Below are 24,756 nucleotides of genomic sequence, written 5' to 3'. Positions count from 1 at the left end.
AGCAGAGGGAGACGGGATCAAACGGCGGTCAATCTCACTTTGAACCTACAGCCCAAATCATGAGCTCCGACTTAAAGTACGACACTTTATTTAAACAGCTTCCTCCAATTAAGATTTCTGTAATTTCCTCCACATCTCGTTATAACTCTGCTTCAGGAGCCGTGACATGTTTGATGTATCTCTCCAATATTTACAATGTGCAGCCACATCCAGTCAACTCAAAGAGCTCATCTTGACACTGGCTGGAGTTCAGTGTGACATTACTGGGCAGACAGAGACACCCTCTGGTCTGTTTGTGCTCCTGCTGCAGTCAGTCTGAGCGTGAAGACCCCAGAACGTCACATCTGTTTCTGCTTTATTTTCTGACAAACTCAGATCGCGCTCCTGTCACATTTTAGCCTAATTAGTCAAATTTCTACAGCCGCTAATGGACGGAAAACACAAATAAATAAATCCTCAGATTCTGGCAGACTGCATTCAAGCATGTTTGACAATTTAGTGATACTGGCTGCTTCAGTGGAAATCACACTAATTCAAAGCTGTCAAAGAGTTTTTAATGTTCACCACAACTGCACAGCTGATAAATAACCACATCTGTGTTGTTAGAGAGGAAGCCGGGGAGCGAGAGGACAGATAGAAATGAAAAGATAAAGGGGGGGGGGGGGCAGAGAGTAAACAAGGCCATGAGGGAAATAAGTCCAGTCATTTCCACGTGTGCTCCTCTGAGCCGGGGCTTAACAAGCCGTGCATAAAGACGAGCAGCGTGGGTGGACTTCCTCTTAATCGCGGCTCTGAATGTTCTGCCGGAAACCCACCGGGAGGAGAAACTTGTTAATTGAGATCTTGATCCTCCAGAGGTGTCTGCTATAACTTCCAGCTCTCCATTTCTCTTTTTCAGATAGTTTATTAGCTCATGCAGGCCACACTTGAGGGCGCAATTTAATGAGGTTTGTGCATTGTCGGTGTTTGTGTGGAGCCACCAACCGTGCGCCATGTGTGGAGGATTATTGGGAATATTTCACCTGAAGCCGTTGTTTCATCGTGTGCCTTAAGGGCACTTATTTCGATTCGGGGATTGATTTGCTGCAATGGTAATTACGCTAATAAAATATACTTATTTTTATTTATCTGGCACCTATAAGGTTTTTCTACACATTCGATATTCGACAGATTGCCAGTCTTCCTCCATCACAAACATTATTTTATGGGAAAAACCTGCTTGACTTCTGTCTCTTGATACCTTCTCTTTCCTTGTGTCTTGTCTACCATTTGTGTTGCATTGCTTTTAAAGTTTTTTTGGGGGGTACAGACTGATTCTTTTTCTTCATCGATGTGTTTCTGTGTGTTTTATTTGTGCTAATAAATCACCAGTATTCATTAGCACTTTGTGAAGGATCCCGCCCCTGATCGTTTTCTCTTAAGGTGTTCACAGGAGTCGCTTGCTTCTCGAGCTCACCTGTAAAGACACACCTTTGATGCGCAGACTCCTCTGATCATCACTTCATCTCTGCGCCCTGTGAGCGTTTTGTTAACTCGCTGATAATCAGTCAGAAGTACGTGAGAAAACCTTCACCAAGTGAACTGTTGATTGGTTTAATGTAAAAACACTTTCAGGTGCTAAATGTGTTACAGCCTGTTAAATCAAATATATGCTGGTGGCGATGAATGTCAGAATGGTTCTTCAAAGGAAAATCCAGTGGTGGAAAGTAACAGTACATTTATTCCAGTGCTGCAATTATGAAGTATTTGTACCATCCAAATACTTCCATCCCACTACAGGAAACTATTTTTAAATCTTTAATCTTAAATCTTTAAATTAATCTGATAATTTACTAACTTACTTACTAATATGATACTTTCAAGCTTCTTATCTGGTATCTTACCAGCTTCATAATCTAACCAAAAACAACCTTGATGGTCTCATCAAATATGATGCCTCATTAAAGACTAAACCAGTGTGTGCAGTGTGGAGTTGGGAAAACTCCTCAGACAGTTTCATTTAAATGGCTGAACAGAAAAACTCCACAGCTTTGTGCAGCAGATTCCTGCCTCATTAATCATCTTGTGACCCCTCAGATTTATCTTGTGACCCCTGGGTTGGGAACCTCTGGGCTAAAATACCCGATTGTATGCAAAGTTGTAAAAAGCACTTTGATGCTTCTTCAAGCTCGTGTATAAAATGACACTGTTAATCATGCAGTGGGTCGTATCAATGGTACCAAAGCTGGAAATAAAAGATCTACAGAAAATGACACCATAAAGAAGCTGTAGAAAAACATGTTACCGATGACGTGCATTACTGTTAACAGTACTACAACTGTGTTCTGTAGCAGCACTTTGTGCAGGGTGTTCAATAAATAATCAGATATATTTTTTATACTTGTATCGTGATATTAGTAGCTCCACAAGTACTTTTACTACATTTTGCTGACAACACTTTCACAAGAGTAGAATTTCTCATTTGTAATGCAGTATTTCTATATTATGGTATTGATACTTTTACTTAAGTAAAGGCTTTGAATTCTTTGTCTTCATACATTGACTGAAATCTGTCTTCAGTGTCTCTTTTCTGAGCACCTCATCAGTTTGTTTGTCTCTGTCTGTCGTAGTTTTTGTATTTCTTTCACCTTTCTTGATGATAATAAACAAACATCACGGTCACAGATTACAATGAGCTCCGTCGAGCCTCTGAAAATCTTTCTCAGCTGTTTGTCGCTGTTTCTGATCGACGCTCAGGATGTTGCAGCTTTTCGTTTTCAGTCGTTTGTGAGAACAGAAACCATGTGGATCAGGAACAGAAGGTACTAACTCCATCAACTTTAATGTGGAAAACACCACAAAACTCGGAGTTAAGATCAAGACTTTCACAATTCAGTCATTTATAAGAGACAGCAGAGTATGTGAGTGAGTCAAAGACGTTTAGTTCATTTCATCCAACATTTTCACTTCAGTGTGATGAACAGAGTAAAAAAACAGAAGCATTAAATAAAGGGCCACTGAACATACATTAGAAATGATGTGCATTTATTGAACCTCCAAACCTTTAACTTTGCTGTCCTCGTGAATTCGTTTGCCAAAACTGAACTGAAGGCTGATGAATCGGGTGTGAACAGAACCAAGAAGACTCGATGTTTTGTTTGGCAAACACTCTGTGGATCCGACGCGAGAACGGCGTGAAAAAGTCCACGTTGGGCAGCTGTCAGTGTCCATTTCAGCGCTCATCTTTCGTCCGCCTCCAGGTTAATGTTGTTACCGAACTTGGCATAGAGCTGGACCTTCAGGTCGCTCAGCACTTGCTGTATCGCCGACACTCGTTCCTCGAGGCCTGTGACCTCCTGCTCCAGCACTTCCTGATTATAGAAAATGGAAACTCCAATCACATGACAACTCTACAATCTCCCCACGAGGTTAGCAGCAGCGTCATTTCCTTAAAGCGGTTTGATCAATTGCTCCTGCTAGTTGACTGAGAAACGGCACATTCTGATGGCTGGAGGACAGACAACACGTCAAATTAGCTCGTATATGGATGTGCACTAAATCATAATGAGCAGATGAGAGGAGAGGTGAGCAGCTCTCCACATATTTGTCATTCAGCGTGTGCAGCAGGCTGCTCCACATCCATCAATCAGGCCTGCGCAGCGCACTTTGTTGTGTGATCAAACGGCAGCAAACACAAGGACAAACAGGAAGATCCTGAAGTGACGGACAGGAGGACGAGCTCTAATCCCACTGCCTGTCCTCTCCACGGTTCAGCTGCTATGAAGCCCCGACTCTGCCCAGCTCCTCTCCCAAAGGTGCACCATGGAGGATCTCAAGCGCCCCTTTGTGGCTCAGCAAAGCCTTCAGACACAGAGGCCTGGGCCAGCCTGGTGTCTGCAGCACTGATGAACTGCTGCAGACCGTTTCTCACTGTTCTCCTCCTCTGGACCAACTATCGATACACATCGGCTTAAAGGAACACTTTGACAATTGTAAAATCTGCTTCGACATCACTCTCACGTCAGCAGTCTTGCTGCTATGGAGAATCCATGAAGTCATTACATCTGGATGAGAAATAGTTGAGCACATAAGCCTATGTCAAACAGCACCTTGTTACATTTAGTCGGATAATTAAACAAATAAATAAGATGTAACACGTTAATTAGTGAGCTTTAGGGGTGCTGGTGGGCTGATTTCATTACCTTTGGACAGAGACCAGGCTGGCTGACTGTCCCTCCAGCTGCTGAATGCGCCTTTAAAAATTTACATCTGTGTCTGACGTGGAGCCAATTTGGGCTCTTAACTTTTTTAACATGATAAAGTAGAAATTTCAACAGTGTTCTGCATCCTTGGCATAAATTACACTGATTTTTTAGACTGAGCACCTGCGGCATTGAAAGAAATACTAAAATAAGATGTACTGGTGAAATAGAAGAACGCGCACTGACCTGTGAACATGTTACAGAACTGCACAAATATGTTATTCAATCCATCAAGATGAAAACACTGAATGTGTGTAAAAGTATTGTCTCATTTGTGATGAATTTACTCATTAAAAAAAAATCATAATTTGTAAAATCTATTACACGTTTGCCAATTGCGTCGCATGTTTTCCTGCAGGAGGAAATGCAACAACAACCCGCTGCCTTTGTGATTTACAGCGGCGGGTCTAAATGAATGAACACTGAGTGGTTTGTGTCCTGCCACCAAAACTAATTATCAACCACACTACGACCACATTTGTCAAACCACTCGCTCAGTGAGAGTTTGGACAGGTAGAGTTTTTTCTTGACGGCCATGACAGCTCTCTCCATCAAAGCGAGGTAGGACACATTGACTTTAATACGGTGCGTGAAAGGTCGCATGAAGCAAGTGAAAACCTTTATTTTCAGAATCTTGTCTGATTGTCTGAACTGAATTCAGTTCATTCCATTCAGTTCTTCTATTAAAAAAAATGCATGATGAGGACAAATTTCTTTAATTTCAACAAGCAAGTAAGAACATAAAATGGATAGTAATTATTCACACCAAAGGCTTCACTCACACTGAGACATGGCTGGTTTTACAACCTAAATGCTATTATAATGTTTATGATAAGCAGCTCCTCAGTCAAACGGGGCAATCGTAGAAGATTTCAAAATGTGAGTAAATCCCATTTTTGTAGTCACAGGACAGTCAAACATATCTCTAATCCTATTATTTACTGTCATTTTTTAGCAGTGATTTTTCTATGACTTTCTATATCTATCAATGTATGTGAAATTCTCCACAGTCCTTTAACTTAATGACTTTGGCTTAATGAGGGGTCTGTCACTGATGGTTGACAGTCTGAAGAGAACGAGAAGGGATTAAAGAAACCTACCTTTGCAGCCTCCAGCATCTCTTGTGTTTCTTCCTGGGTGTGACTGACGAAGATGTTGCCAATTTGATAAGGGATCAATAGAGAGTCGTCGTCCATCATCATGAGGTCATCGCTGGCATCCTGCAAGTTCTGCAGCGATTTCTGCACAGAGACATCGACAGATAATTACAGCTGGGGCTGTAAACAAATCGGTCTGAGTGATTCAGCAGCTGCACAGCCCTTCACACTTAACTGTGTCTCATCTGAGCAAACTGAGTTTCAGAGGAATCAGTAAGTGCTGATCATCCTGTGGCTCTGATGAACTGTACCATGTTAAACCAGCAGGTGTGGAGTATGTAGGAGTAACTATGTATTGGAAACACTCCTGATGTACTGCATGACATTAAAATGCACCACAAGCTACCCGAAAAATGACCATGAAGTCAACACCTCTAAAAAACAGTTTGACAAACACAGAATATTTCAATTCTCATTAAAGTAATAGAAGTTTATCGTTCCCAAGCCCCATGATTGTTCAGAACATTTCTTAAACTCAGCTGAGCACATAGTGAGCCCCCAGTGTTTGATATGACTGTATTCACTTCACGCTTACTTTCTTCTCTTCAATTTCATTTTTCAGCTCCGTCATACGATTCGTGTTCCTGGCGAATTTATTGATCTTCTGTTGGTCTTCCAAAGTGACATTCACATCCTCTACCGCCTGCAAACAAGAGGAAATCAGTTAGATCCATGTTCAATGTTTGCCAGTTAAGCTAAACTGAACAGCGCTAACATTGCTAATTCTCTAAATATGAATGGTCAAATTAGCTAACTTAGCTAGCAAGCTATAGCCGACTGTTTGAGTAATGTCCGGTCACTGCTGTTAACGATCACAGCTCTCGTTTAGATATATAATTGGCATTATTATCGCCATTAGGCTGGTGAACTCTGTTACAAAATCGCAGAATAAATGTAAGCTTTAGCTGCGTCAGTCAGCTGGTTAACGTTTAAATTTACATACCGTAAGCTAGTCTAGCGGCTAGCTAGCTAGCATATGTGTTAGCTAGCTGCCATCATTGACGAGCTACACGAGGGCGTGACCAAGACTTTAAATGCCACAGGCACCGGTAACTGTGGGGTTTCGTTTCCACAAACGCCTCAATTGTTTTCACTTGCAACTCCCGACGAAACAGCAACAGAGTGCCCCGAAAACCAAAAAGACTTTCTTTTAATTTAAACTTACCACAGATCCCTTCATGCTGGCTGCCATCTTGGCTTCCTCGACTGCAGAAAGACAGCGGGACTGAACACAGCAATATGTTTATACCGCCACCTAGCGGGCCGGAGAGGCTAGAGAAACACAGTAAAAGATGACCGTAAAATGCTTTCGTTTCACTTTTGTCCATTTAATTGCATATTCCGTCTGTTCCTCGATCGCACACCTGTTTTTAAAGCAAACCAGGTAATGTAATGTGGAATCAAAGTGACTCTTAACTCGACCGTTCACTTCCACACTAAGAAAATATGTTTTATCCATTTCACTATGAAAATTCAGACAGATTCATTAAATTAATCAAGAAATGTGGAGAGTTGCTTGCAATATGTCAAGCAAGTTATTATATAAATCCGGATGTGCTGCTCCGTAAACATTTCTGTAGCAAACAGTACTACACCCAAGTTCAAATATTTACATAATTCATTTGCAAAGCTCAAGCACTATTAATCCAATGTAGGCTTACTGCAGAATACGTAGATGCATGTAAAAGTATACCACATCAAAGATGAAGAAGCTAAGTACTGTTACACGGTATTTACAGCTGGACAGTGTCTTCAGAAATCAAATCGTTTTGACCTGAGTTCAATACCTCTTGATGCAGTTTCTTCTAGCTAGTCTTAAAGTCAGCGGCCTGTTTGTAAGGGTTGTAGTAAAAGTGGTGGGCTGCCATGCGTTGGTACATCATAAAGAGTTTGCTTGAGGTCGCTCAGCTGCAGGCCCTGCATGAAGTCAAAAGTGCACAATCCAAACAGGGGAATCCAACTCCCACCTCAATGTGCAGGCTATAGGCTACAATTGGGACATTGTGTTCGTGGATTCCAAGCCTTTTTATGATAAATTCAATAAATACTGCACATTTGAAGTTTTTGGACACCATTTAGTTTGCAGCCGTTTATGTTGGAGTACATTAAGATACGTGCTTTGGTTGATTTGCATAAAGATTCTTGAATTGAATGTAAAGAACAAAAGAAAATAAGCGTTAATGAGCTTTTGTCAGCATGACAAATGCACAGTTACTCACAAACGCCCCAAATAAAAGACAAATAACAGGGAATTACAAAAGCTGATGAAGTACAGTCAGCTTGTCTTTGATCCCTGAACGTCTCTCAGATAGGCCCGTCTGTATTCAGGCACTCAAGGACATTTAAACATGACTGTGAAAGTCTTTAAAGAGAGATGATCTCATTACACTGCTCTTTGTATGACTTGATTAAGTGTGATGATAAAACAGATACTTCCTTTTTGCTACTCAAAAAAGTTCATATTTTAAGGGGGGGTCAGTTTCATTTGCTTTTTCAATTTTGTTATTATCAAAAAACTCAGAATCTGACAATCAGTCAGTCCCATTATATGATAACACCCCTCCTGCCTTCATGGCTCCTGAGCTTTGCACTCATGTTGTTTTGAGCTTCCTTCTCTTTCATTTACTCTCTAGAATCAAGCGCAATGCAGCTGTGGGAGCATTCAGAGCTGGTGTCCAGTCCAGGTCCACATACAGCTTTAAATGCATTTTGCATTTTGTCTGAGAAAGCTGTTGTTGAAGATGGTGTTTGCATGACTTTATCTAAGTGTGATATATGGAAGATAGCTCATTAATGCTTAATGTTTTTCCAGGTTAACATGGTTTTAAGTGCCGACGTATGTATTTTTGTTTTGACGTTGTGGAGGTTTTGCCAGGCCAACATCCTCAACGCATCCTGTTGCTTCCCAGCTACATCTGTCAACAGAAGTCTTATCACAGTGTGACTGAGTGTCATCTCATTCTGACGTCGTCGGGGTATGATCACAGATTTCACAGAGAGATTACGCTGAGCTAATCATGTGCCTTTATTAAAGAGCACCAACACTCTGCTGGGCATGGAGGGCTTTTCACTGCCTGCCTATCCAGTTGATTACTCAGAGACAGTCCCACCCATTTTAAAGCACACATAAAATAGCGTGTTAACAACAGCCTGTACTGTTGGGCTGGAGCATCATCTCTCATCTCTCAGACACAGTGACACTTTCCGTGTTTTTAATTGAGGATATCACTCGCTTGGCCTGCAGAAGTGTGACAAGGTAAGACATTTGATTGATGCTGAAGTTAAGATTTGTAATATAAGTTTAAGCCATTATCTGCAGAGCATTCCTGCTTCTCATTTAACATAAGAAAACTTTTTTTCTGTTTCTGTGTGATTTCTTTTAGTTCAATCTGAGCTTAAAGCCTGTGTCTGTAGGTCCCAACTGGGAAAAATGGGAAACGAGCATTCCAAGAACAACGAGCTAACTCAGGTAAAAATCAGACAAATTCCACAAAAAAATGAATGCCACACCTGTAGTATATTTAACTCTGTAGCCTCTGAATCAGTGATAAGATGCACATGGAAAAGTTGGTGTTAGCCGCTGCTTGGAGCCCCCAAGCTCAAAATGCTGGATTGTTCAGGGGTCTGTTTGCAGTGAAATCTCGTGTTCCTGTTGAAATGTCACCCACTTGTGGACTGTGGAGCCAGCTTAGACTAATACTGTTGTATTTTATAGAATGGGAAAATTCCTGAGAAGCACAAAAGCGGATCGGTGAACGGCCTGTCTGCAAATATCACATTGAATGGACTGGATATTGAAGGTGAGTGAGATTTTTTTCATGTGTTCTCAAGATAAATAAAAGGTAACTAATACATGATGGTGTTAACTTAAATGTGGACAATCTGAGGATGAGAGAAGATGTTCTTTATTTTGTTTTATTCTATCTTTCTTCATGGGAAAATACAGTTTATCAGTGTGTGACAGACAAAACCGGCTGATCTGTACATGTGTGTTTTGGATCAGTCCTTGGACACTTATAAAGCTCTGTAAACACGGTGTCTTCCACCTGGACTGTGTCTCCGGTCTTCCAATGTAAACTATAGGCGTTGTCTCAGACACAAGAAGCAACTATTTAACCTGTCACGGTTCATTTCTCTGCAGTGACACTGATGTTGTAGGACTCCTAGTTGAGTTTGTCTTGGTGTTAATGTTGACACTGGAGATCATTTTCACGCACTGGCTAGCCCATGTTTACCTCATGGAGAACTGCACAAGCAGATGTCATGCATCAGTTTAACACTGCATGAAAAGAGGTCAACATTCATGTCTAATAAAAGTGACAGCTGTGAACTTCTTTTGACTTTAGAAGTGTTGATCAAACAGCTTTCCTATTCTGGAAATGATTGTTTCAGGCATTAACTGACTTTGAATCGGTAATAAAATCTGAGCAAGAAGTTAGAATATCTTAATAAGATAATTAAAGTTAAAAGAAAAAAGCTTGAAACAGGTGAAATGCTGTCCTGGTAAGAAGATAAATCTTGTCATGAGTGTAATTGAAAACCTTATATTCAGAAATCTCAAGCATGGGCCGACCCTCTTGTTTACATTTTGATAACACATTCTGCTTATTTTATTCCTGTATTTGCAGTTAATGGTGAGACCATCGTCCAGCAAAATGGCGGAACTCACTCTTTAAAGCTCACAGAATCGAGTGAGTGCGACTACGTGGTCATCGAATCGAAGTGCCAACAGGCCGATGCTCCGGTTATTTCTGAAATCCTGGAAACCACCATCCAGAAGGAAGAAGTCAAGAAAAGCAAAGAAGAGAAAGTTAATGTGTTTGACAAAATGTTTAAAAAGAAAGCCGGACCTCCAGCTCATGTCAACAATGTTAAAGAAAAAGAGACGTCAGGCGAAGATCAAACAGATGTAAGTCTGCCTGCCACTGATCCACAGCCGGTGAGTGCACTTTACATGTTTATTTTTACAGGATGAGCCTGTATATACACACACACACACACATATATATATATACCTGTTCTTCGATCATTCAAAAACATTCAGCAAAAAGAGAAAGAAATAATCACTGCAATGAATACTTCTTAAAAATGTTCAGTTGTTAGTTCAGCAACTTCAGTTTTAAACTGTTGCGTTTTGAAGCTTTGTATTTTAGCATTTTGTGTTAATTATATTTTATCGAACACCTCATACATTTCAATACAGCAGCATCACAAGCTGCAACCTCTGTAACTGCCACAGACTTGTCTGCACAGCCTCACCGCCTTTTAAAACTTAAGCATTTACTGTAGAACTGTGTGCTAGATGGCTTTACAATGTTTATCTTCATGCTGAGTTAGTCACCGTGTGATTGAGGACACTGTTGTTTTGGGTGTCCTGGAAACGCGTTTTAATTTAAACATGAATGTTGATTTTCATGATCAAGGAGTCGAGCTCGAGCGGAGACGAAGCTGCCGCCACGAACGTCGCTGAGCACGGAGAGGGCTCTGACAATCTACGCCGAAAAGCCGAGACATCAACGCAAACAGATAGAAAAACTGAAGCAGATATTTCAACGCAAACTGGTTTTGATGGTGATGACGATGACACGACCACTAATACTGAGGGCCCAGTGGAAGAGGTAATCAGGATGGAGACAGCAGCAACTGAAGAAGACCCACTGAATGAATCTGCTGTTGTCATTACTGAGGAAGCTGCTGATGAGACCACACATCAGGAGCCCTTTGAAAACCAGACACCTGGGATGATCATTAAAGAAGTGACCATCACTGAGAACAATGAGTACGAGGATACAGTGTTCAGAGCAGAGCAGGTGGAAGTTTCTGACACTTTTGACGTCAACCCCATCAAAAACTGCGACCCTGAGGATGAGAGTGTGAATGAAACTGAGCCAGAAGCTGCTGCAGAATCAGAATCAAACACAAACAAAGACATTATTGAAGGTCAAGCAGCTGAAGAGGAAAACAACATTGAGCAAGGGGTGGATGTTGCTGCTGTTTGTGAGCACACTGACGTTGTTGCTGCAGACATACCGGAGCCAAGTGTAGAAGAGGTCTTTGCTGGTGTAGAGCTGATTGAAACCGCTGAACCTAAGTCTAATGCTGTCACTCCTGAGGCCGAGGAAACAAATGGCGTCCCTTCCCCTGACGAAGAGCCAGTGATTTCAGTAATGGAAACAATCTCGGAGGTTGTTTGTGAGGAGCCAGATTCTATAGTTGCAACCCAAGGCATGTCTGCAGAAGAACTTTCTGTCCCTCTTGTGACAGAAATTCTAGTTAAAGTGGAACCTGCCCTGGAAGAGGACACTGCTGCTGATGCTGTTGCTGTAACGGAAGCACCAGGAAAAAGTGTAGAATTTATCACTCTGGAGGCTCCTTTCAATGAGCTTACCACCATTGAGGAACTTCCCGAAGATGCTTTCAGTTCTCCTGAAGATGAAGTCAGTCTTGACTCTATTCCTGAAGTTATTACTTCAGATGCGAGTGCTCAGGTTACTGAAGAAATGATCGCTGATGTGGCGCCGGAAACAGTTGCAGAGGAAAACAATGTTGAGGAAGCTGTGCCATTGGAGATCTCTTCCAGCCTTCCGAAAGTGGTGGCAGAATGTGTTGAGGCGGTTCTCGCTGCGGTTTCTGAACCCACTGACTTTGCTGCTACAAACACATCTGAGCCAAGTGTAGAAGAAGTCATTACTGAAGACATTTCAGGAGCCACAGACATGTCAGCTGATGAAGAGCTGATTGAAACCGCTGAACATGAGTCTAATGCTGTCACTCCTGAGCAAACCGTGCCATTGGAGATCTCTGCCAGCCTTCTTAAAGTGGTGCCGGATTGTGTTGAGGTGGATGTTCCTGCTGTTTGTGAGCACACTGACGTTGCTGCTGCAGACATACCGGAGCCAAGTGTAGAGGAAGTCTTTCCTGGTGTAGAGCTGATTGAAACCGCTGAACCTAAGTCTAATGCTGTCACTCCTGAGGCCGAGGAAACAAATGGCATTCCTTCTCAAGAGGAAGAGCCAGTGACAACAGTGATGGAAACAATCTCAGAGGTTGTTTGCGAGGAGCCAAATCCTATACTTGCAAACCAAGGCATGTCTGCAGAAGAACTTTCTGTCCCTCTTAAAGTGGAATCTGCTCATAAAGGGGTCACCGCTGATAATGCTGTTGCAGTCAATGATGTATCAGGAATAAGTGAGGAATATATCACTGTGGAGGCTCCTTCCACCATTAAGGAACTTCCTGAAGATACTTTAAATTCTCCTGATGTTGAAGTCAAGTCTGCGTCTATTCCTGAAGTTATTACTACAGATGAGAGTCCTGAGGTTGCTGAAGACGTGATCGCTGATGTGGGACCAGAAACAGTTGAGGAAGCAGAACCAAGTCCTGTAATTATCAAAGACGATGCTGAGGTGATACCAGAAGCAGCAATTGATGCCCTCTCTCAAGAATTTGACCTCAGTTCCATCATTCCTCATGAGGCCACAATGGATAGTGACATCGCCCTAGAAGAGGAGGTCATCTCTGCAACCACCTTTGTGCCCCTTTCTGGAGAACGGGAAGTAAACTTTACCATTCCAGAGGAGCCAAGCAAGAGAGCTGCCAAGGACATGAATGAAGAGGCTATAGAGGCTTTATCAAATCAACTTGAAGCAGTGCCAGAAAGTGCTGAGGAAGATGCCATTGTTCAAGAGCCATCTACTAGAGGACAAGCCACCAGGGACACCAGTTCTGAAGAGCCCGTGGAAGAAAACACAGAAATGATTGCTGATACCTCTGTCACAAGCACAGACATGGAAGCTCTCCTTGTCAGGCTGCAGTCAGCGTGTACATCAACTGTTGAAGAATCAGTGTTTAGGTTTGAGGGTATAAAGGTATCTTCAGTGGGATACAGTATTACTGTCACCATTCATGTGGCTCCAAAGGAAGAACAGCAGTGAAATGCTGAAAGAATTGTATGAACATTGTTTTTGTTTAGGCAAATATTGGTCTACCCCTTTAGTATACCATGTGTTTAATGGTATCTGGTAGGAATTGCAACTGGATTGTAATATGATTCATGTTTTATAATAATGCAAAGTGCCCCTGTTTGTTTATATAATAAAAACAAAAAAAACCCCACTGTAAAGTACTGAAACACTTTCCAATAAAATTAAAATGCTGACTTTAAGGGCTTGAAAAATGTCATTCATGATTTTGTTTTTGCATTGTTTTGGTCAGTGTTTAGTGACAAATAATGCTGCTGCATCAAATTCACAATAAGCAGATATTTACAAAAATCAATGAAGCTGAAGAGGTGAAACATTAAATATTTTGTCTTTGTACTGTTTGAGAATGATAATAATAGATTATGTAATTTTAATCAGGCCACACCGAAGGAAAATCAAAGTGAGCAGATTCACTAAAATGATCTTAAAATCAGGGTTGGTCAGTTTAAAGATAATCACCATCAGGACACAGCAAGGTATTTGAGTTTCCTGACATTTCTCAGGGCATAACTCTCACACATTGTTGAATATCAATGAGTGAGGGGTGGGACACACACATTAATAAAAGGGTGATTGTTGACAATGCCCCGAGTAGGCAGAGGCATGGTTGGAATTGTGCTCCCATCTCAATGCCGCGATTAAGACACTCACTGCTTGCATATCAGCTCTGCTGCTCTAACATAATTCTCAAAGGCTAATTCTTTGTCATGCTGTATAGGAGACAGCTAACCTAAAGCAAGAGTCAGAATCATTAACGGAGCCAGAGAGTGTGACTGTAGACCCGAGTCCAGAGGGAGAAAAAGCTCCGGAAGCTGACGACGGAAACAGTCAACCTGTGGAAACCCAAGAGGACAGTCACCCAGAAGAGAATCCAGTTATGAACTTCTTCAAAACACTAGTAAGTGACGCAGCTTGAGAAACTAAATGTGGTTTAGATGCACTTGGTCTTTCTAATGGCTTCTCTTGTGAAATTAGGCTGCTTGGGTAAAATTAATTGAGGAATTGCTGTAATTAAAAGTGGCAAAACCAGTTAATGTGTTCTCATTTTTTACTTAAAGCCTCACTGAAGCCAAGTAATTTGCTACAAAAAGCAGAAATCAGTGATAGCAAATTCAAGATATTGTGCTTAAATTTGATCAGTGTGATTCGTCGTCATCTATGTTAAAAGGCAGTTTTTTGGCAGTGACAGTATCCATAACCAAATGTGTCATTATGGCAGAGCCTGCTGGAAAACCTACAACAAGCAGCTATTGTATTTCCTCTTCATCGTGCTGTCTTTTGGATTCATGCCGTTTTAAAGAGTTACCATTGCCCTAGCTCCATGCTAATCAAGTCTTTGAACATGCGGGAATGTGGTGGCCTATTGTTCAACCCATAGTGTGAGCTCACAAGGGAGGCCTGTGCAGTTGGAAGTTGAGATTCGTAAAGATAGAGCGAGGGCAGGCCTACGCCATCGCCGGAGCACAATGGCTGTCACAATGACAGCGCATGTACTGTATGTGCTCTGTCAGGGACCTCAGTGTGCACTCTGTGCCTCGGTTAGCTTACCATAAAGGCCTATGTCTGCATTCATGAAAGGCGTCTGTTTTATCTAAATAATTAATTTTCTGTTCCTGTTACATCAGCTCCCGGTCGTTTCACACTGCCCCGTCATTGCCAGCTATGTGAAATAACCGCATGCATCTGACATTTGAGGGACGGTCGTGTTGCTTTTCCTCTTGATGAATAAAAGTTCTTGCAGGCAGTTAATTCTCCTTCCCTTGTTGCACAGGTGACTTCCACTAAAACAGCCAAAAAGGAAACAGCTACTCCTGATGCCACTAAAGATCAGGTGAACAGATGCTCATGCAGCATGTGACTGTGACAGTATGACTGTGGCTTTATTTCCAATGGTTTTCTTGCTCTTGTTCGATTTTCTTTCAGTATCTCTTTTCATATCGTGCTTATTTTGGTTAACAAAGCTGCATCAGAGAACTCAGCGATGTTGGTGGTTGATTATTTAAGCAGTCGATTATTATATAATAAACTCAGGGGTCACCGGGTCAGTGGTGGAGTGTAACTCACTACATCTACTCAAGTACCGTACTAAAGTTCAAATTTGAGGTATTTGTACATTACTTGAGTCTTTTCCTTTCGTGCTATGTTCTACTTCTACTCGGGTACATTTCAGAGGGAAATACTGTACTTTCTTTGCTTTCCTGCTTTTCCTCGTAATTATTTTAATAATTGGAATTTCTTTTTTAATGATTTTGACTGTGTCACTAATTTCTGAGATTTTAAAACCAAAGAATCAATCAGATCTGTTTCTTAAGAAAATAATCAGGAGATTGATTCAAAAGGAAAACAATTAGCTCCACTAAAACAGTGAAATGCTGCTTGGATATTATTGGCTATTGGCTATTATATTATTATATTATTTATTAAGTAATAAATACTTTTACTTCTGAATATATGTGCATACTTTTACTACAGTAACGGGGAATACTTCCCCCACCACTCCATCAGTTTGGGAAATGCAGTTTTTGCAGGTTGCTAACCGGCGTCCATTCTGTTCATTTCTGTTTCTGCTTGAATTGAGGTTAAAGTACATTTATATATTATATTCTAAAGAACCAAAATGTTCTCCAAAGCAGTTAAAGTATTTGTACTCAAGCTTTTTGCAGTTATTTGTTTGCTCAATTTAATTCCATCTCTCTAACTGCTTCCTTTTTCTGTTGCCAAATAGTCCCAGAAGGAGAGCCAACCAGCGGCAACCACCACTGTGAGCACTTTGCCCGTAAAGTGTTATAATTTGTACAACAGGTCTTGCACTTCTTTAGAAAATACATATTGACTGGGCTCAGTTGTGTTCAGTTAACTTTTGAAATTGAAGTTGAATTTTACAAACTAATTCAATTTTAATAGTTTATGTTGCCTTTGACTCATCAAACCTCACCTATAATTGTCATTGTGTATTTTAAAATGTTGTTAAAGGAGACTGTGTGGGCAGTTTCCTGCGGTTTTCCATTGAAAAACATTATTTTAACACAAGCTCTTTTGAATAGGTTGCACAAGTATGTGAGCCGCCTGCAGCACCCAAAGGAATGTCTATCCCACCACCGCCTCCTCCAGAGCCGCCGAAAATGGAAATCAAAGGAGAGCCAGCTGCCAAACCTGCAAAGCCCATACCAAAAGAAGAACCAAAAGCTGCTGGGAAGGCGCCCGAGTCCTCAAAGGGAAAATCAGCCAAAGATACTCTGAGCAAATTCTTCCATCCAAAGGTAACTAGAGAGCAAACTGGAGACGGCAAGATGAGACCATCACTTTCAGAGATGGTCATTCATGTAGACTTTCAGTTGGTGCATGTTCCACAGTGTGTCGGATTATGACGTAGTGTGAAACGTACTGTATGTGAATTTGAGGTACTGCTAGGTGTCAAGGCGTCCAAAGGCAAGGGCGCTTCAGCTGGTGGAGCCAGTGCCCCGGGCAAGACTGCAGCAGTGGTACAGTAGATTATCGTATTCTCAGACTGACCGTCGCTCATCCTGTTACTAACTGAACAAAAGCTGATTTGTCTGGAGGTGGCAGAAACTGAACAATTGGCTGTTTCCACATTGGAACCTGCAGCGTTTGTGTAAGGTTTAATTCAGACTGTTTCCAATCTCATCCAGGAGAATCAGGTGTTTGTGGCACTCTTTAAAAAATGCGACTGCTCAGTTAGACACGCAATAACAGCGACTTTGGTTTAAAGGGGTTCCCTGGAAAAGCACCACTGTTTCTACCACAGTCCATGTTTCCATCATACATTATTGCTTCAGTGATTCATTTAATCTGAAAACTGTTAACCCTTTCTGCACGTTCATGTATGCGCTTATGCACACACAATATGCATTTTCATCAGGAATGGGGACAGTTATTTCAGTGCTTAGCATAGCTACCGAGCACACATTTCAACCGTAGATACACAAAACATGGACGTGGTCTCCTTGAAAGGATTCTGAAGACTCATTGTGAAGCTCAGTGGCAGCGGCTGCAGCAGTCGCCATGGCCAATGAGATGGAGCGTGGGTGGAGTTAGGCGGGCTGAATGAAGCCTGCTAGCTAGAAACTCAGCGGCTAGCTGTCACTCACTGATCATAATTATGCATAACTTCACGCTGTAACATATTTTAAATGATTTAGCTATATAAAAAAATCACCATTAGCCATAAGACGAACACTGTTTTTGTACCAGGTTGCAAACATGTTTATGTCTGCTGTTAAGCTTAGCATTTTAATATGGGGGTCTATGGGGATTCACTTTTGGAACCAGCCTGATGTGACCGTTTGAACATATGATATTCCAATTTTTGTGTTCATCCTGGTGAAATCCAAGACAATTTGGTAGAGAATGTTGAAAACTTGGACTTTTGAGTTTTACAGATATTTGTCAGGACTTGGGAAAAACAGCTTGAAACCGGGTCAGTCCAGGACATCTAGTCACCCTATTCTGGGAAACCCTCATTTTTCCTTACTTGCGCTCTATGAAGCTGAAGCCAGAGACAATTAGCCTAGCTTAGCATAAAGACTGGAAGTGGGGCAATAAAAAAAAAAGCCTGGTTCTGTTCAAAAGCTATAATTATTTGTGAATTTTGGAGAGAGCCAGGCTAGCTGTTTCCCCCTGCTTCCAGTCTTTATGCTAAGCTAGGCTAATCACCCCCCGACTTTTGCTCCATGCTATTGATCTTCTCATCTTACTCTCTGCAAGAAAGCACATAAATGTTTCCCAAAATGTCAAACTATCCCTTCAGCCAGCTCATATAAGTCAGCGCTAATTACCATGCTAACACATTTCATAATGAAACGTTTCCTCTGTTTTTGAGGATGTTTCCTTTCTGTCTTGCAGACAATCAAAAGGCTTTTAACTAACACAACAATTCCTTCACTGTCCTGCAGAAAATCAAGGAGGCACCACAGCCAGCAGTAGAAGTAGAGGTACAACCAGTAGTAGAAGTACAGGTAAACTAGAGAGTATGCTCAGTATTCTCAGGTGTATTTAGGGTGATGTTATATTAATGTATTCTAAGGATGCTCATAACAGACATGCTATACAGTAACTTACAGAATTTTCACATGTCCATCTCACTGTGCATCTCTTCAGAATAACAAAGTAGTTTTGCTCTGCAGGAGACACCGGTGGAGGTGCCAGTTGTAGAAGTCCAGGTAAATGACAGGAGAGCTGTCACTCTTGGGGTTTTGTCTTTTCCAGGGAGTGGAATAATCCTCTGATCCTCTGATTGTATCACGTCTCCACATTCTCAATCGCACAGGTTTAATTCACATGTTCTGATTCATTTGCATTTGCACAGAGAGAAAATAATGTTGAACCTCACGAGACAGCAGAGAACGTGGCACAGCTAGTTGTAGGAGAGCAGGTAAATCAGCAGGAAGTGCCTGGGAATGTTAATTCTTGATTTTCTTCGCTCTACAGGCGCCTCTGACACGATGTTGTACCAGATGTACCAATTATTATACTGAACCAAACATAATCTTTCAATCATTTCAGTTAACACAGAGAAAATTTGGCATATGCATCTTAAAAAACAACAATTTTTCAAATTTTGATTCATTTATTCACATTGTATCACCAATATATGTTTGTTGTAAACTTCCATCATGATAAATGAGTCAGCCAACATTTTATTATTTTATTGCATTTCATTCAGCATTTGCATCGATGGGAAAACAAATAATTTTTCCTTCCCCGCAGATGGTGGAGCAGGCACAGCCAGTGGTAGAAGCCGAGGTAAATTAAAGGAGTTTGACATGTTGGGAAATATGTTTAGTTCCTGCACAGATTAGAGTAGATTAGAAAACTGATATCACTTTCATATCTGTCTGTTAATGGACTTCTGTGCAGGATTTAAGGGGAACTATTGGCAGAAATGGAGTATAGTATTCATAATTATGTTTCAATTAGTGTAAAGTCTGAAACCGATAACTGTTGTCTTTTTGTTAGCTTAGAAGAAACCCTTCCAAAGGGCCCACTGTGTTGGATCGCTATTTTTCTACAGTAGCCCAGTAGGAACAAACCAAACACTGTCTCTAGAGAGGGCCTTTCATGTTTTTACTTTCCCTGAAGGCCACCTTTCTTCTTTCTTCATGTTTGGAAAGGGAGGGGTCAGGCTAGGGTCATTCAGTTGGTTGCATTCTGCAACCTCACCACTAGATACCAGTAAACTCACACACTGGTCCTTATGAGGCAGCAGCCAGCAACCAGTTAGCTTAGCTTAGCATGAATACAGGAAACAGCTGGCCTGGCTCTAATAAAATCCATCTACTAGCACATCTAAAAGAAAGTAAATAAGTATATTTCCCAGCGTGTCAAATTATTCCTCTAAACGAGGTCACTTTCATCTTCAGTGGAGAAACGTTCCTTTTTCTATTTTCTTATTTCTTTTACAGCCAATACCCTTCTCTACTTTCGTGCATGGCGGTGTGGGCTTCTTTATTCTTACAGGGAGCGTTTCCTATCAGATTTGTCTGCCTCCTTTTCTGCTCTGATCCTGGATTTTTTCCTCCCTTTTACCTCTTCTTTCACTTCACAGGTGGCAGCTCCTGCCCACACCCTGTCAGCTCCAATGATGGTCATGCATTTTAATTCGCAAATAGCTCATGATGTGTATTTTCTGCTCTGCTTTTTTTAAAAGAAGGTGGATCCCTCAAAAACTGGAACCCTGGAGGCCGCTCCAAAGCCAGAGCCAGCACCTCCTGTTCAGGAGGAGAAGAAAACAGCCTCAAAGTCAGCCTTCCTGTCTTTCTTCAAGCCTAAAGTAAGGACCTATTCACACAAACCTTTATGAGTTTAAAATATCCGAAAATCTGAGTGTGAATTGTGGCGGAGTCACTAAACAGAGAGTAACAGATTAATGTGGATTTGAGGTACTGTTAGACCACATGACAACAAAAGTCCAGGCAGCCTCCACAAGTGGAGTTCGGCTCCTCAGGAGAACGACTGGATTGGTAAATACAGAAAAACGCCCTCTCGAGATTAGATTATTAATTCCATCAATTACATCTGGTATTAAAACCTGCTTTAAAACAGCTTTTTTGACAGTTTTTCTCCTTCTGTTATTACATTTGGAAATCATAACGGTGCTTCTTTAACCACCTCTCATACTGTTGCAGTCACTAAGACACACTGCAGCCTAACAACCAGTACATCTTAATGTCACTTCAAATTTTACATCTGACGTCATCTCAAAGTCCATCTGTGCTTAATGAGTACAGCACTTAAGATATTATATAAGAGGCTGGATGCACGGCGGCTGTAGGAATAATTCAGTCTTCGGTGATGCAACGTGACACTTTCAGGCTGCTGATCCCAAGAAGGCCGCCCCTGCACCAGCTGCAGCAGCAGAGGCATCACAGACAGTTAAAGCCAAGGAGGAACCTAAAGCAGCAGCCAAGTCATCAGAGGCGGCTGTGGACAGCAAACCAGCCTCAGCGGCCTCCCAGGCTGCCGATGATGCAGTCAGTGGGCCCAGGAAACTGGAGAAGAGGAACTCCATCCAGATGTTCTTTAAAATTCTGGTAAGGAGAATTTTGCCGTAAGATGCAGGTGTGGCTTCATCTCCACTAGATGGCAGCAGCTGCTCATTAAGAGGCTGAAGGTATGGGCCTTATTTCACAGTGCAGTGCACATTATGTCACACATGCTGTGAAATGTTGTGCACGGTTTGGTTTTAATAACTCACAGTTAATACACTTGAATCAGAGGACACAGTCCATGCAGTGTTGTAACCACAAAATGATTCAAGTGAGATAATCTGGAAGTACCTCAGGTTAGAAATTGCTCCCCACAACCAGCATCAAGAACTTTCAGGAGACTGAAATCACATGCAAATGAATATCTAAAGGCTTAGACAAGAATGGCGCAGATCTTTAAGGAACAGAGTAGTAGAGCAGATACTGTAATGAACCAACATTTACGATTTTTTCTCTTTGAATTTCAGGGTCAGAAACGTAACTCTACAGACGCCGGAGTCCAGACAGAGCCAGTCACTGTCGCTCCAGCAGCCGAGAAGGCCAAATGAAACCAAAACCCACAGTGAAGTTTCCCGGCTGTACAGACTCCCTCTCTCCCACTCAGTCTTTATCTCTCTCTCTCTGTCTCATCTCCCTTTCAACCCCCATTGAATTACTCAAACTACATTTTTTTTTTTTTTTTTTTTTTTTTGTTACTGTTTAGAAGTTCCGATAGCAAAGGAAAAGTGAGCGGGAGGATAAAAGCAAGTGAACAACGGTGAGAAAGACGAACAGCAGGGCAGGAAGATGAATGAGAGGTGATTTGAAATGGTCAAAGGCGAGGTTGTTGAGATATATATATAATATATATATATTTTTGGTCATATAAATGTCTTGACAAGTATAGCAATGTGAGTGTGAAACCTTTTCTACAGACATTTAATGTGACTTCTCTCTTCTGGCAGCCTGACATACTGGGCTTATGCAATAGACAGCAGCATGCTTCGCTTTTAGCAACTCATTTGTCAAATACGTTTAAAAACGTCAACACACAGGTTTATTTTTACAGTTCATAGCAGAGAAATCACGTAGTTCTGGCAATGCAGGTTAATATGAAATGATATTGGAAAAGAAACTTCATATGAGATTAAAATTAACAGCTCCTGAAGCTGAGAAGAGGAGCGTGTTCATATAACAAACTGCACTTACAGATATTTTAACTTTATGTAGGCTTTATGTAGACTAAAGCACATAACACTCATGTATTGGGCCTTATGGGAAAATCACAATCTTTACTGTTCTGTGGGGAGCTGATTGTAAGTGTTCGTGATAACAAACGCATCTGAGGCGGAAAAATGGCGTCATTGTGCAAATGCGTCCTTGTGGTATGTTTTGCAATGGTCATAAATCACAGTCGATTAGCTTTTAATTTGATTGCACCACTCCGTGTTGTCATCTAATGGAAGTCTTACGGTGTAAGTCATTTCTGTTTGGTGTATGTGCAATTAACACTGTGCTTTTGTTTGCCTGTATGTACGTATGCATGTATATGTAACTTCAGCCATCTTGAAGACAATAAATATGTTCACTATTTGCTTGTTCTTCATCACTGTAAACTACAACGGTGCCGAGAAATCCAGAATAACTGGGTGTTGGAACGACTGCACAAATATGTGACTCAGCAAGTTTGACAAAAAGTAAACATAATTACTAATTAGGATTGGATTTAATTGCCACTGCACAGGGTAATGCAGTTTAGCATCTAACTAATAATAAGTGCAGAGTGATGTGCATACCAGGACATACAGAAGGGATTGTTATGAATCCACTGAGACGTATATAGTAAAATATATACAGTGCAGGTATAAGTACAGGCCATGGCACTATAAGACACTAAATCCAGAAATAAACAGCCACAAGGCAGACATTCATGACATTCTTCCACCACCAAATCATTTTAATGTGCACACTATACAGACCTAAATTTGTGAGCTGGAATCTGTGATGTAGGCGTGACACATGAGTCACACCTTGCTATGTTGGGCGTAGAGGCGAATCCTGCAAGTCTGACTCCTCTTTGTATTTATTTGTGTGGCTGACAGACAGGTGACAGTTATCTGACAGACATGGCTGCAGAAAAGAAAGCCGACCGCGGGACGGGCCGTCGTTTGTAACTGTGACTGACAGACAGATGACTGCGGGACATCGCCGTTGAATGCTAATTCATCCATTTTTTACAGTCCGTCAGACACCTTAGAGATAAAAGATGTAGAACAAGATCTAAGGAATTGCATATTTCAGGTAAAGGAAGCCCTCAAATCTTCTTTTACCTTTTATGATGTAATTTCTGTGATGGATCGCAGAGTGTGAAGTCTTTGGAGGGATGTGTTTTAGATAGTAATGTCTGAGACCCACCATTCACCCACCATTAAGTGATGAGTCGCGGCCCCTGAAGGCATAACTCACACCGCTCCTTTGTTATCAATGAGACACACTCCTCTTGCGTTACCCTCTATAATAGGTGTGATCATTTTAAATTGTGCATCAAAGTAATTGCCGTGGCACTGAAGGAGAAAAGTGAGGCGGTTCTTGCACTGTATAAGACGTGTGGTCCATTGTCTGTCCTTTCCCCAGAGGACTGCTTCAGATTAAGATGCAGTGTGACGTTTGTGCCGACGGTGCTGCGCCAAGAGCTCGGGTTCATCACCAAATGTAAAATCAAGCATTTGATCTTAAAATCAAAAACTTTCAAGTTTTACCGAACCTCACCACCAGTTCCTGATGTCTCCACTTCCATCCTTATGAAGACATTCACTCTGACTTTGGTGCATCTGGGTGTCCTGGAAAAAAACGGTGCGGGCCAAGATAACAGCTGCATGTCTCTGCACGCAGAAATGCCAGAACTGGGAGCTTTTACAGGGACCGTGTTTCTGTACAATCATGAAAGCAGTCACATTTCATGAGGGCTGGTCAAACCCTTCTGCACAGTCAAATACAAACATGAACTGACGGGCTTATTAAAGCAAAAAATGGTTATAGTGTAAAAAGACTGTACACTGCGCAAGATATGCTTGACCACCATGTTGCTGCAGTTCATCCCAGGACAATGCATGTGACTGTGTGAATGCACTGAGCTCAGAGGGGGTGGGACAAGGGAACAGTGGGCAGGGAGGCCTGACAGGAGGCCTTCTGTCAGCACTAATGTGCATCACAGCACTGCTCGCCAGTAACAGGTCCGTTCTGCAGGGAAATATCAGGCTGAAACGATTCGAGGGACCAGTGAGAAGGCGAGGAGATCGGCGACTTCAATCGGGGGTGAATCAGCAGATCCTGCAGGCACCACATGTGTGTTCAGGAGGCTTTCTGATGCAGATGCTCTCAAGTGGTTTTTAGGGCTGTTTGCTGGGGAATGTTACATCCTGCAGGAGGGACAAAAGGCCAGACCTGCTTTAAATGCCTGATGTGATATCCAAACATTTACTTGATATTCAAATCAGCAATGTGATGATGTTTTAACCTTTAAAGCAGATGAAATGCTTCCAGTTCCTTTTCTGGACTCGGTTTGCTTCCTGAAAAGTTAGTTGCATGAAAGAGAAACAAAGCAAATCACAGTGGGGAGATATAAGGCCGGAAGGCATAAAAAGAGTGAAATGAAATGCTAAATCTAAGTCAAAATGGATTTCTAAGGTTATCATATTCATGGCTCGGTCATGAATCCAGAATACATGAAAATTTAGGCCGACCTCAGACTCTTAGATATATATATATTATTTTATTTTATTTTATTTTTTTTACTGTGTCGACAGAGCAAATCTGTCTAAACAGGGGCGTGATATCCTAATCTGCCAATTTCAAACATCAGATATTTACATGATTATGTTCTGAGACTGTG

General features: G+C 41.6%; 2 protein-coding genes across 2 annotated transcripts; one reads left to right on the top strand and one right to left on the bottom strand.

Annotated features, from left to right (window-relative positions):
• Positions 1-2,802: 2,802 nt before the first annotated feature.
• Positions 2,803-6,628, bottom strand: pfdn4 (prefoldin subunit 4). The gene is made up of 4 exons (XM_076742066.1): positions 6,564-6,628; positions 5,934-6,041; positions 5,342-5,482; positions 2,803-3,350 (listed from the first exon to the last, which is right to left on the bottom strand). Exons 1-4 carry the CDS (start codon positions 6,588-6,590, stop codon positions 3,219-3,221), a joined length of 408 nt encoding a protein of 135 aa, XP_076598181.1. The 5' UTR covers positions 6,591-6,628; the 3' UTR covers positions 2,803-3,218.
• A 1,953-nt stretch (positions 6,629-8,581) lies between these two features.
• Positions 8,582-22,459, top strand: bcas1 (brain enriched myelin associated protein 1). The gene is made up of 17 exons (XM_076741191.1): positions 8,582-8,654; positions 8,813-8,867; positions 9,114-9,198; positions 10,027-10,337; positions 14,099-14,278; positions 15,152-15,211; positions 16,106-16,141; positions 16,425-16,640; positions 16,782-16,862; positions 18,294-18,356; positions 18,525-18,560; positions 18,707-18,772; positions 19,108-19,143; positions 20,048-20,170; positions 20,280-20,360; positions 20,712-20,930; positions 21,353-22,459. The coding sequence occupies exons 2-17, from the start codon at positions 8,829-8,831 to the stop codon at positions 21,431-21,433; spliced, it is 1,713 nt and encodes a 570-aa protein (XP_076597306.1). The 5' UTR covers positions 8,582-8,654; positions 8,813-8,828; the 3' UTR covers positions 21,434-22,459.
• Positions 22,460-24,756: the final 2,297 nt, after the last annotated feature.

Source organism: Chaetodon auriga, chromosome 10, assembly GCF_051107435.1.
Source record: "Chaetodon auriga isolate fChaAug3 chromosome 10, fChaAug3.hap1, whole genome shotgun sequence".
Classification (NCBI taxonomy): domain Eukaryota; kingdom Metazoa; phylum Chordata; class Actinopteri; order Chaetodontiformes; family Chaetodontidae; genus Chaetodon; species Chaetodon auriga.
The sequence above is the reverse complement of the archived record's forward strand: the minus strand, read 5'-3'. Positions and strand labels throughout refer to the sequence as shown.

Coding starts and splice junctions, on each gene's coding strand:
- pfdn4 (XM_076742066.1), bottom strand. CDS start 6,590: ATGGCAGCCAGCATGAAGGGATCTGTG. Junction 6,042..6,563: donor CCAGCATGAAGGGATCTGTG/GTAAGTTTAAAT, acceptor TCTTGTTTGCAG/GCGGTAGAGGATGTGAATGT. Junction 5,483..5,933: donor ATGAAATTGAAGAGAAGAAA/GTAAGCGTGAAG, acceptor GTCTCTGTGCAG/AAATCGCTGCAGAACTTGCA.
- bcas1 (XM_076741191.1), top strand. CDS start 8,829: ATGGGAAACGAGCATTCCAAGAACAACGAGCTAACTCAG. Junction 14,279..15,151: donor TGAACTTCTTCAAAACACTA/GTAAGTGACGCA, acceptor CTTGTTGCACAG/GTGACTTCCACTAAAACAGC. Junction 20,171..20,279: donor TGTCTTTCTTCAAGCCTAAA/GTAAGGACCTAT, acceptor TGTGGATTTGAG/GTACTGTTAGACCACATGAC.